General features: G+C 42.2%; 1 protein-coding gene across 1 annotated transcript in view; it reads right to left on the bottom strand.

The window, feature by feature from the left end:
• The window catches only part of pde8a (phosphodiesterase 8A), an 85718-nt gene that overhangs the window by 43422 nt on the left and 22518 nt on the right, over positions 1 to 19778 (bottom strand). The window contains exon 2 of the mRNA XM_085804811.1: positions 2629 to 2685. Coding sequence (XP_085660937.1) covers positions 2629 to 2685 — 57 coding nt within the window. The remainder of the gene's footprint in view (positions 1 to 2628; positions 2686 to 19778) is intronic.

A 19778-nucleotide genomic window follows, 5' to 3' on the forward strand; every position in this document is an offset into this window, starting at 1 on the left:
AAAAGACTGTACATCTCAGCTCTATGGAACAGCCTTGATAAGGAATTAAAGGACAATCCCGGGCAAATTCAACTCGGGGCTGTATGTTCCTAACATTTTAAGTTTAAAAGAAGGAATCTGAAGAGAGCGGGATGGAAGTTCTGCTGCTTACACTGCAAAAACTCAAAATCTTACCAAGAATATTTGTCTTATTTCTAGTTAAAATGTAATTTCTAGTCAAAACAAATCTAATTATACTAAAAATAAGACTCATCACATAAAAAGTAGCTTGTTTTTTAGACACTTTTTACTTCTTTCAAGCTGATTTTCACTTGAAATGAGTAGAAAAATCTGATAGTGGAGCAAGTTTTTCTTTCTTATTACAAGCACAAAAAACTTGCTTTCACTGGCAGATTTTTCTACTTATTTCAATTGAAAATTAGTTTGAAACAAGTGAAAATGATCTAAAAACAAGTTAATTTTTAGGTGACGAGTCTTATTTTAAGTGGAAAGAGATTAGTTTTGACTAGAAATTAGACATATTGACAAGAAATAAGACAAATATTCTTTTTTGAGTTTTTACAGTGTAGGCTGTTTCCATCCCTCAAAGCCACAGACAGCGTCAGATGGCGACTCAAACATGCACCCAGAAGTTTATTTACTTCAAGCAAGCCGACATGTTTGCAAGACTTTGAATTAGATCTAGTTTTACAGAGTCGAGACCCAAGTTGACGCTCGGTGTGTTCAGGTGCAGTCGGAAGCTCCCGTTTGTGTCATAAACACAGGAATATCAACTCTGGACTTGCTTGAAGTAAATAAACTTCTGGGTGCATGTTTGAGTCTCCATCTGACGCTGTCTGTGGCTTTGAGGGATGGAAACAGCCTACACTGTAAAAAATCAAAATCTTTCCAAGAATATTTGTCTTATTTCTTGTCAAAATGTCTCTCTTTTAATCAAAACTAATCTCTTTCCATTTAAATTAAGACTCATCACCTAAAAATTAACTTGTTTTTAGATCATTTTCATTTGTTTCAAACTAATTTTCAATTGAAATAAGTAGAAATTGTGTTTGTAATAAGAAAGAAAAACTTGCTCCACTATCAGATTTTTCTACTTATTTCAAGTGAAAATCTGCTTGAAAGAAGTATAAAGTGTCTAAAAACAAGCTACTTTTTTATGTGATAAGTCTTATATTTAGTATAATTAGATTAGTTTTGAGTAGAAATTACATTTTAACTAGCGATAAGACAAATATTCTTGGTAAGATTTTGAGTTTTTTGCAGCCTAAGCAGCAGAACTTCAATCCGCTCCCATGCATCGCTGCCGTGGCGACGTGGGGACAGACACAACTACCGCAAAACAGGAGCAATTAAACTGAAAACCTTCAGCTTCCTTCTTTTAGACCTAAAATGTTAGGAACATACATAAAAATCCTTAAAGAGGAACTAAACCCCTAAACCACTTTTTTCTGCTGAAAACAAATATATTTGGGTATAAGGTAGTGTTGTCAGTTGATTCTGGTCCAACTTTTGACATTTTAGTCAAAATATTTCAATTTGGTGTATTTTGTAGTAAAAATGTAGAGTGACTGCCCTCTATGGGTTGAAACACGGCTATTACAATCGAATTTTTCTATTGGCTGAGATGGAGGCAGATGACGTTTTGGAGGCAGCTTTCGTCACCGGCCACCAGCTCCCCGGCCAATCAGCACCGGCTGCTGCCTGCCGCTAACGGTTGCTAGGCGCTCTAGCTGCTCTGCTGCGGCTAACGGCTGCTAACAGCTGCCTGGATGGGAATCGTTAGTGCGGCCGGTGCTAACGGGCCGTTAACAAGCTAACGAGCCGTTAACGAGCTAACGAGCCGGCGGATCAGCTGTAGATGCTGTGTCACGGCTCTGGCGTCCTCTCCTGGTAGTGTCCACGCTACTAGTGCTGTTAGAGTAGCTCGTTAGTAGCTCGTTAGCCCTAGCAGAAGTGTCGATGTGTGTTTATTACTTTTTTTTCTCTTTTGTGTGATTTGGCGGGTGTGAATGGGGCGCAGGGGGGAGGGTCGGGGATCGGAGAGTGCTCCTGGAGTCCCGCCCATAATCAAGCCATTTTTTTAATTTCAAGCTTAGAGCACGTCATCCAAAACTGAGGGGTTTAGTTGCTCTTTAAAAAGTTGATTTTTCACTGGACTGAACCAAACTGTACAACGACCCACTGAACATCCGGGTCCATGGATCCTCCATAACGTTGTATTGTTCATTATGGTATGGTCTATGTTCTCCGTCATAAATGTTTGGCCATGTTGCCTTGACAACCCAAGGCTGCATCTCACACAATACATCCATTAACAGTTTATTTCCCCCCCCTCTCTCTCTCTGTCTCTCTCTCTGTTCTGCATGTGAAGTGTGTTTTCTTTAGTCTGTGTCGAGGTGTCGGTATCTCTGAGAAAACCTAGATTAGTTCTGACTGCAAACAAACAGGGGAAGGCGACGACAGCCGCGTTTTCAAACACTAATCGTGGAAAAATGCTCCCAAATATTGACAAGTCGCACCGAGTTCAGCTGCTAAAAGCTCCTGAACGATACCACACCGACGTCTGAACACATTAACACACACACACACACACCAGTCATTCACGTGTTTGTCTTTGTTTCACCGTACCTGAAGTGGGTCTTTAAATAACTTCATTGGTCCAAATTGCACCTCTGTTAACGTGGTCTGAAAGAGAAGAAGAAAAAGAAGAAAACCAGGATTAAAAAAAACATTTCAATTTTGTATTTTTAACTTTACAACAATAATAATCAAGCTTTCTGCAGCGTCTCTGCTCAGGGAGTGTAGCTGGCACAAACACAACCATAAAACAGCTCCGTCGCCAAATAAGGAGACAAACTCTCATGATATATGACGAGTTGTTCATGTTCAGGACAGTATGTCATCGTACAGCGATGCCACTCATGTGTATGATCCATCAGATCCCCCAGAGACCAACACACACATATAAATATATAAATACAAGAGCTATGTGGGATTCAACTATAATAAATCACAGACATGGAGCAGAAAATAAATATAATCCTGATTTACAGCTGCAGAAACATGTGGCCGATCAAACACATCAATAATTCTGATTATAGGCAAATAAAAAGACCATCCGGATGAGAGAAGACTGAGTTTCAAAGGTGTTAAAGAGGATAATATAATATAATAGTATATAATAGTATAATACATAATATAATAATATAAATACAATATATACTAGTTACTTTAGATTCATAACAACAACAACAACCAAGTAATGATGCATTGTTGAAGGTTATGATGAGACTACACTGTAAAAACTCAAAATCTTTCCATGAATATTTGTCGTATTTCTTGTCAAAATGTCTCATTTCTAGTCAAAACTAATCTCTTTCCACTTAAAATAAGACTCATCACCTAAAAATTAACTTATTTTTAGACAATTTTCACTTGTTTCAAACAAATTTTTACTAAGAAAAATCTGCCAGTGAAAGGAAGTTTTTTGTGTTTGTAATAAGGAAGAAAAACTTGCTCCACTGTCAGATTTTTCTACTTATTTCCAGTGAAAATCTGCTTGAAAGAAGTAAAAAAAAGTGTCTAAAAACAAGCTACTTTTTATGTGATGAGTCTTATGTGATGAATACCTATAATTAGATTTGTTTTGACTAGAAATAAGACAAATATTCTTGGTAAGATATTTCAGTTTTTGCAGTGTATCCACCTAGATAAACTTATTATATGAAGCACCCTCATCAGCTGCAACACTGAAGTGATGCACAAACTAATGCTCCAATAATATAATATAATATAATATAATATAAATACACATTAGAGCTGCAGTAATTAGTCAATTAATCAGTTGAACGACAGTTTTTCTTACACTCGATAAACAAAATGAACAGACATTTCAATCTGTCTGTCTTTTGATGGTTTTAATTAAGGAAAATGATATGAGAATCAGTGGTTCATACAAACACTCCACAGTTGCAGCTGTGATATTTACTATGTGGAAACAGGCGTCTCATTGAATTAACACTATAACAGCACCACTACTTGTTCGTTCAGTGGAGGATCGAAAGCGTCTCATCCGTCACAAACAAAATCAAACATTAAATTATGCTTTTCCCTACATGATGATCTGTCTGCAAATAATTTAGCTTCCTTCCTGCTAAATGCAACCCAGCTCAGGGGTTAGTAACCATAGCAACCGAGCCCCTTTGCGGACGGCCATCCCTCTAGAATTCCTTCTTCTCCGTAAACAATCTACACATGTGAGGAGGAAGGAATACAGGAGAGAGAGGGAAGGAGGAATGTCAGAGCACCAAACCACGTCTTGCTAAATTGTTAAAGCCTTAAAACAAATCATGAAACAACACAAAAAGGGGATTTAAAAAAAAAAAAAAAAAAAAGCTGATTAGCCGTCGGTCGAGGCCAAATTGACGTCATGGCGACAGTGGGCCGTTTGTTGTGGTGGTCGCTGCACGCTGACGCTCTGTGATCATCTGATCTGTCACAGACACGAGGACGCGGTCGCATGACGACGGCCTCATGTGCAGCACACACACCCAGCATGTGTTACTGTGTGTTACTGTGTGTTACTGTGTGTGTGTGTGTTACTGTGTGTGTGTGTGTGTGTGTTACTGTGTGTGTGTGTGTGTGTGTTACTGTGTGTGTGTGTGTGTTACTGTGTGTGTGTTACTGTGTGTTACTGTGTGTGTGTGTGTTACTGTGTGTGTGTTACTGTGTGTTACTGTGTGTGTGTAACAGGGTCTTACATATAGAAATGCCACACACCAACACACCAACACACCACACTCGTCCAACTGGAGTTTAAACTGAAACTCCTGTTGTCACTTTTGATTTCCTGCGACTCTGAGCGCATGGAGCAGAGAGACTAAACACACGGTGATGCTGCTCCTCCTCCTCTTCCTCCTCCTCCTCCTCTTCCTCTTCCTCCTCCTCCTCCTCCTCCTCTTCCTCTTCCTCCTCCTCCTCCTCCTCCTCCTCCTCTTCATCTGCATCTGCTGAGTTACTCCTTTATTTATTTCTATTCCGACAGCTGGACAGTTCTGTGTTGAATATGTCCTTATTTTGTTTGTCTGTTTTTAAAGGTTGATGGATTATGGTATGCGTGTTGTTTTTAAAGGGATAGTTCACCCAAAATAGAAGTTTCAGAGTCCTCCGTGGCTTCTCTGAGTTACAGGGGGTCTCGGCGTAGCAGTTCATGTCCATATAACGGTTGCAAATGGATACCAACTGTCTTCGTAACAAAAAGACACACCAAAAAACATCCAAATACCTCCATGCTGCTCGTATGTAATGTCCGTCTTGTATTGAAGCCCAGAAATGCGAAATTGTCCCGAAAAAAAATTAAATAAGTCTATATTTCAAGCTTGTTTGTAGCGGAAGCTCCTCTTCCCAGTTCGTCCAAATTTGGCGAACCAGGAAGAGGAGCTTCGAGAAGCTTCCGCTACAAACAAGCTTGAAATAGGATAATATAATATCGGGGCTTCAGTACAAGACGGACATTACATACGAGCAGCATGGAGGTATTTGGATGTTTTTTGGTGTGTCTTTTTGTTACGAAGACAGTTGGTATCCGTTTGCAACCGTCATATGGACATGCACTACTACGCCGAGACCCCCTGTAACTCAGAGAAGCCACGGAGGACTCTGAAACTTCTCCCAGCCCTTAGTCCACATGAGGGGGAGGAGATAATGAGTGAAATTTGAATTTTGGGTGAACTATTCCTTTAATATAAATAGTTAAAGGTTGGGTCTGGAGTTTTGTGCCAGAAAGGAAAACACTAGACTTATGCTGCGTTCAATTGCACTCAGAACTCGGAAAGATCCAACCTCCGAATCGGAAAAATGCAACAGAACGGCCCTTGAAGTCGGGACTCCGACTCGGGAACTCGGATCAGATCCAAGCAGCCCGAGTCGGTCGGAATTACGTCATAGCAAAATGGCGTCGCACACCATGAGAGGTATTTATTTATTTATTTAGGCTGAATATTTTCCAACATAGACATTTAAGCAAGGGAGAAGTTATGGAAAAGGGAATATAGCCTAGTTCCATGCGTAGTTTTTTGTGCTTGTAATAAGAAAGAAAAGAAAAACTTGCTCCACTATCAGATTTTTCTACTTATTTCAAGTAAAAATATGCTTGAAAGAAGTAAAAAAAAGTGTCTAAAATCAAGCTACTTCTTATTTTAAGTATAATGAGATTTGTTTTGACTAGAAATAAGACAAATATTCTTGGTAAGATTTTGAGTTTTTGCAGTGTACTACTACTACTACACTCTACAGGCCTGCACCGTCTGAACAAAGTGTGTGATGATGATGATGATGATGATGATAGGAGCACATTTTAACCTACAGTTCCTGCGTCTTTCTGCTTTAACAGGTGAATAGAAAATAATAGAGACAAATATTTGGCGCAGACTTTTATCAATCACATTGCACATGAATAATCGATCGGTTCAACGGGACTTTAACTCTCAGCTCAACCCTCCTTCTCTGCTTCTGAGATGTGAAGAATGTGAAAAATCAGATTAATCCATCAGCCCTCCTCTCCTCTGCAGGCAGCTGCACAGAAATACACCACACACACACACACACACACACACACACACACACACACACAGAAATAAAAGAATCAGGTCTCCACTGTGTGTAGATGTGTGTGTGTGTGTGTGTGTGTGTGTGTGAGGTCGGGGTCTTGACGTCTGGAGTTTGGCCGCAGGAGCCTGGAGCTGCCGAGGCTCCGTCCGCGGACACTTCCCTCTCTAACTGACACTGACAGAAGCAACGCAACTGCAGCTGAGGTTGTGCAACTCCAACAGCCTGCCAGCCTGACACACACACACACACACACACACACACACACACACATCTACACATCTACACACACACACACAGACACATACACACAGTCTCCCAGCCTCTCCGGGCGATGATGTGCTCCTCTCGTACAGTTACACACATGCACACACACACACACAGACACACAGACACACACACACACACACACACACACACACACACACACACAGACACACACACACACACACTGCAGTGAATCACTCAGCCAAGCATTTGCATCCCGCAAACACGACGCTGGCCGCGGCCCAGAGGCAAACAAAGCCGGGGAAGTGAGTGAGCATGTCGGCCATGCTGCGTATGTCCACGTCATCCTCACCACCCCGCCCCTCCTGCTCTCCGCTCTGCTCCACCGCTCGCTGCTCTCTCTGTGTGTGTCTGTGTGTGTCTGTGTGTGTGTGTGTGTGTGTGTGTGTGTGTGTGTGTGTGTGTGTGTGTGTGTGTGTGTGTGTGCAGGGCCACTTGTTAATCAGACGACCAGTTTTCAGAGCAGCAGAGAGCAAACACTTCTCCACAGAGCTCTGAGCTCAATGCACTGAACTGTGCTGCTGCTGCTGCTTGGAGTTTCCCCTACTCTTAAAGGAGAATTAGATAGGAGAATAAATACATTAAAGGAGAATTCCGGTCATTTTTGACCCCTAAATCCTGATGTTTGCCCAGTGTTGGAGGGAGCAAAAAACAAAAACATGACTAAAATTGATACAGGCACTGGACTCAGTGGCTGAGAGAAATCATACAGCCCCTTAAACTTGAAAAGTTGAGATACACAGTATGTGGCTCCTCAGATAACTTTGAGAACATTTGGAAGCCATTCATGGACTACATTAGAAATAGGCTTTAATTCTCCTATTTTCTTAATGCACCCCAGATGTAATGGACTTTTACTACTTAACATCATGTGTATACATTTGCCACATAGCCCACCATAATGTACTAATCTTTTTCTTTTTCATTTTACGCAACTGCAATGTAAATGTTTGTCTGTTTTTTGTTGTTGTTTTTCTTATTGTCTATTTTTGTATATGTTTTTTCGTGCACAGTCCCTTTATGTTGTGCCGTTAAACTTCTCTTGAAAAAAAACAATAAAAATATTCTATTAAAAAAAAAATGTATGCAGGCAAACCAGAGATATACCATGGCTACCCGGCGCTAGGGATAGCGACAACGCTAACCCATGGGGGCAATTCTTTCAACCACAACAAACACTCAGAAAACAATCAAATATCTATGGTAGCTGCATGACTTTTTTCCTTGTTGTGATGATTTATTTTTGTACAGAAATCATCACAACAAGGAAAAAGTGTTAGTTTCTGTGGCGGGGAGAGCAGGTGCTCTGTGATGGGATAGTAATGTCTTTCCAGGACGTTTCAGAGTTCAGCTATCTGAGGTGAGTGGCTACATGCAAAAACACAAAGTTTATACTGTTTCTACTCTACACTATATGAGTTCAGTGGTGTCTGAAGGGCGTTCACACCGAACGCGACAGACGCGAATGGAGCGGCAACTCTACATTGAAAATCAATGTAAATGGCGCGATGACACGCGATTCAGGCGGAGGCGGCGCGAATGGAGCGTCTGGAGCGACACGAATAAAGTTGAAAATATTGAACTTGTCAGGCGGCATCGATCCGCGACATCCAATCAGCGACGAGTTCAAGCCAACGACGTCACTTCTCTGTACGGTTGTTTACACTCAGAACAACATGAAGGAGTTAAGCTAATTGTATATGAGCTGTGTGTGAGCACCGCTGCCGTCTTCTACACAGAGTGAACACACACACACACACACACACACACACACACACACACACAGTGAACCCAGACACGACGGCGGTGGTTTTCCGGTGTTTCTGAGACTTGTACAGCGGTAGTACAGTGCAGCAACGGTGGTGATATCAGCCACGATCGACGTGGAAAGAGAGCAGGTTGACAGTACCGGTTCAAAAATTAACGGGCGGAGCGTCTAGCGCGACAAGCGTGAATGACGCGATGGACGCGAATGATCCAAAATGACCAAGCGGCGCGAATGAAGCGTCTGACGCGATTGTATTCGCGTCTATCGCGTCCGGTGTGAACGCCCCATAAGGATTCCAGTCATGTACCAGAGATATTTGATTGTTTTCTGAGTGTTTGTTGTGGTTGAAAGAATTGCCCCCATAGGTTAGCGTTGTGGCTATCGCTAGCGCCGGGTAGCCATGGTGTAACACTGGGTGACCAAACCATCAGCACAACGATTTAGGCGTCAAAAATGACCGGAATCCTCCTTTAACCGTGGAGCTGTGTGACATGATAGTATCTCGTCTCTCAGATCATTTCCTCTTCGTTCCTCAGTGAAGCTCCTGAGAGTTCATGTTGTGTAAACGAGACGCTGTCGCCCCACTAGGAGTTATTCACCAGTCGTCTTCCTCCTCATGGACGTTGTGTGTCTCTGAGACGGTGTGAACCTGTGTGTGTGTGTGTGTGTGTGTGTGTGTGTGTGTGTCAGAGCTCATGCTGTTTTCAACGAATCTGATTAAAGAGTTGAACAGTTTAAACTCAGAGTGTCGAAGCTCAACAGGTTATGTTGTTGTTGTTGTTGTTGTTGTTGTTGTTGTTGTTGTTGTTCAGTTGCTGCATCAGAGACAGAGATCAAGGACAGACACACAAAGGACCAGAGTCAGTAACACAAACACCTGATCAACACTATTCAACTACACAACAACCTGCACAACAACAACCTGCATGACAACATGTACAACAAAGTGTACAACAACAAAGTGTAGACAACAACGTGTACAACAACAACCTGCACAACAACATGTAGCTACAAAAAAGTGCACAACAACAAAGTGTAGGAACAACAATGTGTACAACAAAGTGCACAACAACAATGTGTAGGCTACAAAAAAGTGCACAACAACGTGTACAACAACCTACACAACAACACCACACTGTCTTTAACCAACACACATCCTCTTAAAGAAGAAATAAATTCCCACATCTGACCACACACACACACACACACACACACACACACCCCGGGCCGCCCGGTCGGTAAAACGGAGCAACAACAACAACAACATGAAACAACACTAAAATCCCTTTCCCTTAAAATTCTTTCTTTCTCTCACTGTGGAGTGACAGCGGTTTCCATGGCGACAGCAGCCTGTCCCCTGTGACATCATCACAGAGTCCTGAGAGCTGCTGCCGATGACATCACTCACTCTGATGACATCACTCACTCTGATCTCATGCTGCCTTCAGGTGCTACGGTACAGATGGTATTTTCCACTTGTGACCTGGTATTTACCAGTGCGTTGTGTTCATGTGCTTTTGTTGTTGTACAGAGAAAATAAAGATGGTGAACACACAGATTCAGACTTGTTACTTGGGTAAAACCATAGATATACACGTGCAGCATCTAGGTGTACTGTATCTATGGGGTAAAACAATCTTTGATTGCCTAGTTGATCTCTTACAGCAAGAAGATGAATTATCAAAACTCAAACGGTAAATATTAATGTTCATGGAGATTTAGCACTGGCTATTTGGCTAGCTTTTTAAAAGCTTTTTTTTTACTCTACATGCACGAATACATAAAGTGAATAGCTGCTAACTGTTTTCTAAAGGCTTGCCTTGCTTACCATTAACCAATCTTGCGATGCTCGCCGCCATGTTGAAAAGGTCAAAGGTTATTCTCATCTCGGCAGCTCGGGCATCAAAAAATTCTAGGAGTTGCCCAGTGGAAAATACCACATGAGAGGGTGTTCATGTGCACTTTTCACCTCGTCTTTTGGTAGGCAAGGCAAGGCAATTTTATTTGTATAGCCCGTTTTTACAAACAGTTTGTCCCAAAGGGCTTTACATGGCATCGTAACAACATCCTCTGTCCTTAGACCCTCACATCGACTGAGGAAAAACTCCATGGAAAACCCTTTTAACAGGGAAAAATCTGAGAAAGCTCAGGGTGAGCAACAGAGGAGGGATCCCTCAGCCAGGACGGACAGACGGGACATAGATGTTGTTACAGACAAGAAAACAGTTTACAGTTTATACCATAATTACCATAGCACATGAAGGCACCATCATACGTTCACATGGAGCTGCTGCTGATGACATCACTCACTCACTCTGTTCTCATACGTTCACATGGAGCTGCTGCTCTGACCCTCTGCATCCTGCTGCTACAGGCATCCGGCCTATACATCTCCTCCTGCTTCTGTCTTACACACACACACACACACACACACTACACACACACAGACACACACACGCTACACACACACACAGACACACACACACGCTACGCCATGCACACACACTACTGGGAGAGTGGCTTTCCACTAAAGTGAAAAACAGGAAATTGGATGACATTGTTCGCAGCGCCGACGTCAGCAGTGAGAGATAGAAAGAGTAAACAGCTTCCTGCAGCCCAGAGCTGGGACCAGGATGCAGGGAATCTTGGGATGCCGCTCGCTGCTCACCGCTCGCAGCTCGCTGCTCGCTGCTCAACGCTCGGCCTTCTTAGGAGAAAAGAAAAAAAGAAAAAAAAAACGTGCACGCCTGCCTCCGTTCACTAACAATCTCCAGATTCCTTCAGTTTGACGCAATCTTTCCAAGAATATTTGTCTTATTTCTTGTCAAAATGTCTCATTTCTAGTCAAAACGAATCTCTTTCCACTTAAAATAAGACTCATCACCTAAAAATCAACTTGTTTTTAGATCATTTTCACTTGTTTCAAATTAATTTTCACTTGAAATAAGTAGAAAAATCTGCCAGTGAAAGGAAGTTTTTTGTGTTTGTAATAAGAAAGAAAAACTTGCTCCACTGTCAGATTTTTCTATTCATTTCGAGTGAAAATAGACTTGAAAGAAGTAAAAAGTGTCTAAAAACAAGCTGCTTTTTAAATGTGATGAGTCTTATTTGAAGTAGAATGAGATTTGTTTTGAGTAGAAATAAGACAAATCTTCTAGGTAAAATTTTGAGTTTTTGCAGTGCTCCGGCTCACACACACACTCACACACACACACACACACACACACACACACACACACACACTTTCTGTCTTCCTCCCATTCTCTGAACCAAGTCCTTCACTTCTCTGACATCACGAAAACTTCTCTCCATGTGGTTAAAGCAGAAGTAAGCGGAATATTTGTGTTAATATAAGTCTTAAATAGTTCTATCTTCCGACAGCAATCACTTCTATTCACCACTTTATTTTCCCATGATCCATTGCGTCACACCACCCCGGAAGTCGGTTGTTTACGTAGCAACAGCTAGCGGCTAACGTAGCAACCGGACATCCACAATAGAGGCTGACATTTTATCGGGATTCCCGCGGGATTCGGGAGTCAATTTATTTTGAATCACGTGATCGGGACGTGACGGGAAAAAATGTAAACGGGAGTGAACGGGACCGGGAGTCAAAGCGCGACATTCAAAGAAGCACAAGCCAGGATGGTGCGCTCAAAACGGTCCAAAAGTTTTAAGTGTGTGGACTGATGCACACTGCACACCCTCAGTGATCACTGTCCTGGCTCCGTAGAGGTGTACCTAAATCAACATACCGGTAGGGAAACGTTTTCCGCCAGTCAGACTGACTCAGAGGAGTCAGCTGATGCGGCGGCGGCGTAATCTCCACCTCGCATTAAACAGCTGATGCACACTGCACACCGCACACCCTCAGTGATCACTGTCGTGGCTACGTAGCGGTGTGTAACCTGTGTAAATCAACATACCGGTAGGCAATTAAACGTTTTCCGCCAGTCAGAGGAGTCAGCTGATGCGGCGGCGGCGTAATCTCCACCTCGCATTAAACAGGTGATGCAGACAAGCAAAAAATAAAGAAAGAAATCCACAACTCTTGCGATTGGCTTTATGGTCGTTACAGGCTCCATTCATAAAATCTTTAACTTTCCTTGAGTTGTTTGTGCATCCAACAACAGCACATGTCGTACCGGAGGACATTCTATGAACTTGTAATAATAATAAAAACACTTCTAAGACAGACTACTAGGCTAGCTCCATTCTGCTTGAAGTGAGACAGAAGTGCGAAACCGACTTGTCGGTGAATTGAGTGTCATGGCGACGCCCAGCGGCGTTCTACGGAAAGTGGTGAATAGAGTGTTTGGTCTGAAACACGGGTCTGTCAGTCACTCTGCTCTGCTCTGAGCCCAGGAGAAAACTTTCCTTGTATCCTACAACCTTTATCCAATGAGGAGAGAGAACGGCATAAAGGGGCGGTCCTCTCTGTGTGTGCAGCCAAGGGATGCGCGTGAATGTGGTGACGAAGGGACGAGGGCGGGGACTGCTAACTCCATCTGCTGACAGGAAGTTAGACAAAACCACCGGATCGCTTACTTCTGCTTTAAATAGAATGTTTAAAGGGATAGTTCAACATTTTGGCAAATTTTGCCCATTGCCATAACCCCTATAGTCATAGCAGTAGGTTTGTTACCTTTAATTGTCGGTGCAAGCTGTTTTTAGAACGGCGGAGCAGAGCCGTGAGCTGCTCAGAGCTACGCTACGGAGGCTCATGGGATTTCTTGGTTTCATCTCATCAAACTCATCAAATACACAATCCAACAACTCCACAACGCTCTGGTGGACAAGTTGTGACCTGCACATTCACCACGCTATGAGATAATAACACAACGTTACCACACAGAGTTGTTTTAGAGGGAAATTCATGCAAAACCACTGATGCACGTTGCCTTCAGGGACAGTTTTTCATCAAGCAGTCTCTGCATTTACCTCTAAAACAACTCTGTGGGAGCACTGGGGGCCGAGGCGTTCCTCCTGGGCAATAAACTCCAGATTAGTTATTTTAGTTATTTCATCAAGCAGTCTCTGTATTTCCCTCTTTGCCAAAATGTTGAACTATCCCTTTAAATGCAGCAGCAGACAGGAGGAGGATCGTCAGTATTTCTGTGTTCTCGGGTCTAAAAGTGTGAATCAAATGGAGATGAATCAATGTTCTTCATTAGGTCTGATTACAGGACAGAGTCCCAGCCACAGGTGTAGAGGACGCACACTATGTCCCAGACAGACACACACACACACACAAACACACACACACACACAAACACACACACACTGAGCTGCGTGATGGGCTAAATGTCACATCAGCCTCTCGCCACACGCTGAGACGCTCAGATAGTAGAGCCAGCCGACCGACCCACCGACCGACCGGCCGTGCTGTGTGTGTGTGTGTGTGTCTGTGTGTGTGTGTGTGTGTGTGTGTGTCTGTGTGTGTGTGTGTGTGTGTGTGTGTGTCTGTGTGTGTCACCTCAAAGAGAATAATTCACTTTCATGTGCGGCCACTTTACACAGATCTGCTGCAGCGAAGCCATCGATGACAATGGAGTTTCAGAAACCTGCAGCCACTTCTCCTGACCCCCGACCCCCCGAGATCAATGAGCTCAGCTCCACTGCTCACTCTGGATTCACTTATTTATTTATTATAAAACCAAGTGAGATGAACTGAAGGACAAAATGTTCTTTTGTTGCTGTAAAAGAGCTTTTTAAAATATGAAATAAAAACTGTAGATGTTCCTTCCTCGTCTCTTTGAAGAAACTAAAACAAATACGGTCAGATAATCTGCTGAGCTTTGTATTATTAGTGTATTTTAAATTGCAATAATAAACAGTATCTATCTATGAAGATTCAATTGTGCAGGAGCCAAATTAAAACCAAACATGAATCCTGGCAATTAAAACACACTCACTGTGTCCTGTAATAGAGCTGCATTCATTTCTATTTACATTAGTGGATCTAAATAACATCTGTTCAACACAATGAAACTGCACCTGGAAGTTAAAGGGGAACTCTGCAGGATTTGTAGCTGGACAACTGAGGACTAATTGAATATAATCCAAAACTATCATCACAACTCAAGTTCCTTTCACAGATTAACAGTTGTGCACTTTGCCTTAATGATGAGCAGAGGAAGTTGATTCATTGCACAAATCTAAAGTCAAGTTCATACAGCACAAATATACAAGTGGCCAAAAGTGCAACAGGTGAAAATGAATTAAATATAAGAACATTATGCAGTCTGGTGCTTCAATAAGTTGCTGATAACAATGTTCACATGAGGTGTATAGATTATTTGGAAGGTGGCTGCTCACACATTTAATTTGATTCTTATTTTCTTACCTCAAGCAATAGGCCAATATATCTTGTTACATATTTTATAAAATAAAAAATAAATCTATATGCTATTTTTGCTCCATTGCTTTTTATGAGAAGCCAGTGATGTAGTACTAGTGGTCATAGAAAATATTATAGATGGACACAGTCAGATAATGAAAATAGTGAGTATTGTCTAAGAACGGCCACAGTGTCCACAGTTCTGTGCTATATGTATTTTACAGATTTCACAAACTGTCAGATATCTGCAGCTCTGTATCTGAAGAAGCAGCGCTGGCAGATGCAAAGATTCAGTGTGAGAAGCACATGAATAGGCCTACTTATGAAAAAGAAAAGCCTAATTAATATTGTAAATGTTTCTTGTTTTTTGATTATTGTAAATGCATTTTATTTGTTTAGAAATCAGGCCAATATGTACATAAGAAGATGGAATAACTGTATGAAACACGTTGATTTCTGATCAGAGTGACTGCTGCACTTCACAGATAAAGACAACAGAATCAACTAAGCCTGGCTGGCTGTTACTTATTATGGTCTGGAGCAGGCTAGCTGCAGAGAATAAATCAACATACTGTAGTAACTTGACCAGGATAAAGGTATCCAGCTTTCGAACAACCGACTTGAGGCTAAATCAAGCCAGGATAACCAACATATCCCGGCTTAATCCCTTATCTAGGTTTACAACAACAGGCCACAGAGCGTTTCACACACATCACACTGCAAAACAAGTTAATGCAAACTGGCAAACACACATTCACACGCACACACACTTTTTGAGTCGTTGTCCCTTTAATCTGAACTCATCAGATGCTCTGTTATTCCAAAATCTGTGTTTCTCAGTGTGAAGCAAATGATGATGATGATGCTGATGATGATGAGTGGGTATTTTCTTAGTAATAATGACTCAGCAGGGATTTTATTTCATTTTCTACTATTAATTTCTCCAAATCATCAAAAGTGTTTTGTTTTCCATTCATGGGCCGTGATGATGGGATTTATCTCCCTGGACTGAATGAATTCATTTAGAAAACAAAATGATTACATTAGGAACCCCACACACACACACACACACACACACACACACACACAGACACACACAGACACACACACACACACACCCATCACCAGTGATTAAACCCAGACTGCAGTAACACAACTTCTCCTGTTTCCTGTCCCTCCATGTCCTTCCCTTCATGCTGATTTCCACTGGTCTCAGATCAGTTGTTGTTTCATCCACAGAAGCTTGAAATTAAAAGCATGAATACACATCCACCCCCCCCCCTTTCAAAATAAACGTCTGCACTGGTCAAAACAAATCTCATTCTACTTAAAATAAAACTCACCACATTAAAAGTAGCTTGTTTTTAGACACTTTTTACTAATTTCAAGCAGATTTTCACTTGAAATAAGTAGAAAAATCTGACAGTGGAGCAAGTTTTTCTTTCTTATTACAAGCACAAAAAAACTTGCTTTCACTGGCAGATTTTTCTACTTATTTCAAGTGAAAATTAGTTTGAAACAAGTAAAAATTATCTAAAAATAAGATTATTTTTAGGTGATGAGTCTTATTTTAAAGCAGAAGTAAGTGGTCCGGTCGTTTTCGCTAATGCTGCGTTCCAGGCAGGCTTTTGAAATCGTAAATTACAGCTTCAAGTCACAACTTACGACTTTGTAGCGTTCCAGGCAACCCACTCGTGTTTTTCCGACCTGTTTTACCGGTGAAAGTCACTATAACGGCCACTCGTAACTTCTGACCGGTGAACTCGTACCAGATCGAACTGGTACCACTTCACGGTCGGAAAAATACGAGTTTCCTTGAACGCACCATAACAGTCCTCGTCCCTACGTCGCCACATTCACGGCGTCCCTTGGCTGCACACACAGCCCTGCATGCCGTTCTCTCTCCTCATTGGATAAAAACTGTAGGATACGATAAATGTTTTCTCCTCGGCTTACAGCAGAGCAGAGTGACTGACAGACCCGTGTTTCAGACCAAACACTCTATAGAAGTGATTGCTGTCGGAAGATATAACTATTTAAGACTTATATTAACACAAATATATCACTTACTTCTGCTTTAAGTGGAAAGAGGTTAGTATTAATGTATAAATGAGACATTTTGACAAGAAATAAGACAAATATTCTTGGAAAGATTTGGGGTTTTTGCAGTGTGCCATGTGTCGTATGTGTTGATGTGATTACGGTTCATCCATTTGGAGGAAGCGGAGGCAGCGTGTGTGTTGTGTTGTGTTGTGTTGTGTTGTGTTGTGTTGTGTTGTGTTGTGTTGTGTTGTGTTGTGTTGTGTTGTGTTGTGTTGTGTTGTGTTGTGTTGTGTTGTGTTGTGTTGTGTTGTGTCGTGTCGTGTCGTGTCGTGTCGTGTCGTGTCGTGTCTCGGTCTCAGTCATCCAGGCAGAAGACTGGAGCTGACTCACTGACATGGCTGAAGGGAAACTAGGCCACTGTGGATCCGTTTCAACCAGAACATGCTTTCCTCTCCTTCTCTGGATTTCTGTCCCTCTCTTTCTCTCTTTTTCTCTCTTTCTTTCTCTCTCTCTCTGGCGTCTGGTGGAACTAACCACAGAGGAAAGACCGAACCCCTGGATCAAAACCTTACAACATCGTGTAGAGAAGAGCGATGTTCTAAAACTGAAATGAACAGTCTGACTTTACGTTCTATCACAATACTCCTAAAACCTTCACTTCTTTAAAGGGACAGTTCACCATTTTGGCAAATCGGCCCATTGCCATAATCCCTATAGTCATAGCAGTAGGTTCGTTACCTTTAATTGTCGGTGCAAGCTATTTTTAGAACGGCGGAGCAGAGCCGTGAGCTGCTCAGAGCTACGCTACGGAGGCTCATTATGGGATTTCTTGGTTTCCCTCGTCATCAAACTCATCAAATACACAATCCAACAACTCCACAACGCTCTGGTGGACAAGTTGTGAGCTGCACATTCACCACGCTATGAGATAATAACACAACGTTACCACACAGAGTTGTTTTAGAGGGAAATTCATGCAAAACCACTGATGCGCGTTGCCTTCAGGGACAGTTTTTCATCAACAGTCTCTGCATTTCCCTCTAAAACAACTCTGTCTGGTAACGTTGTGTTATTATCTCATGACACACTTAAAAAACAGAATTCACACGGATCATCATGAATCTGTCAGCCAGGCTAATAAACCAAAAAATAATAAAAACCAAAAAAAAACTTCCACTGGGAAAAATCCATGGGAAAGATCAGCACTGGGGGCCGAGACGTTCCTACTGGGCAGTAAACTCCAGATTAGATATTTAAATCAAAAACAGGAAGAAAAAAATGAAGCCAATGGTTGTTTTTAAGAAGAAACTGAAGGTGAGTGAGTGAAAACACTGAGGCTTCGCTGCTCAGGCCAGAGCAACGACAGAAAGGTTTCATTATTATTTAAAGGGACAACGAGGAGTTTTGTGTTTTCACTACATTTCCCATGAGCCTCAGCGCACACGGTGAAATTCTTGGACCGGCGCAAGACGGACGAAAGCGAAAACATTTACCAAGAATGTTTTCTTTGATCGAGAACGAAAGTCTGAGGTTGGAAGACGATCAGATACCGTTGTAGTGCCGACCATAAACGATGCCAACTAGCGATCCGGCGGCGTTATTCCCATGACCCGCCGGGCAGCGTCCAGGAAACCAGGAAACTAGGAAATGCTGGGCGAGTCGACCACTAAATAATAATATCAAAATAACTATAAAGACAAAATGATATATTTATCTGAAATGGACCCATTAACAAGTGGTAATGTAGATTCATCCACATTAATATTTGACTCTTTTAGAATGGATTGATTTCTCACCGGCTTCATTGTTGGAAACAAATGCACATGGAGGAGAGGAGGGTTAGAGACACAGAGGAGGAGACACCAGACCAGAGAGTTCAGGTTTCACTAAATCAATAAACCAGATCACTGACGAGTCAAAATGCATCATCAACGTGGCCTCAACAGGAAAAGACTCAACGTTTCTTCTCATGTTCCTGCACAAACTGGAGATTTTAACCCTGTTCCACTTCACTGCTGCGATTCTCCATCACTGGAAAATGACTGTGGATCTTAATCTTGGTGTCGTGTGTGATGAAGCTAATTCGTGATGTTACAACTATGAAATGTAAAGTAGCTTCAAAATAAAAATCAAACTGCAGCTCGACTCAGAACACACACACACACACACACACACACACACAGTTTTCTAATCAGTCGTGCAGAAATGTGCACACACATGCACACACATGCACATTTATTGTCTTTCGAGCTTCCAAGAGAACGCCCTGACCTTTAGTCTGCACTGACATCTCTCCTACCGCACCAGATAGTGCGGAAACTCAAGCATACGGGAATGCACGCACACACATATACACACACACACACGCACACTCACACACTCATGCACACACACACACACACACACACGTAGGGAAGACACCGAGTAACTCACAGGAGACTGAACTTGTCCTGGAATTCAGTCCCAAACGCCCTTGAATGACGTCCGTGGTTTAAAAATACAGAGTTTGCAGAAAATGGATAGGTTACTTCATCCTTGGTGACCTGTCCCTGTTTCTCTCTGCTGTTCCTCAGATATCAGCAGCAGCAGCAGCTCACACACTCACACACTCACACACTCACACACTCACACACTCACACACTCACACACTCACACGGCGCCAGGCCCGTTTATTTATGACGGAAATAAAACTGAAATAAAACATGGGTCTGGATTAAACTGTAGGTACACGCT

The sequence above is a fragment of the Trachurus japonicus genome, chromosome 3, assembly GCF_045865225.1.
Source record: "Trachurus japonicus isolate A0001 chromosome 3, Traja_1.0".
Classification (NCBI taxonomy): Eukaryota; Metazoa; Chordata; class Actinopteri; order Carangiformes; family Carangidae; genus Trachurus; species Trachurus japonicus.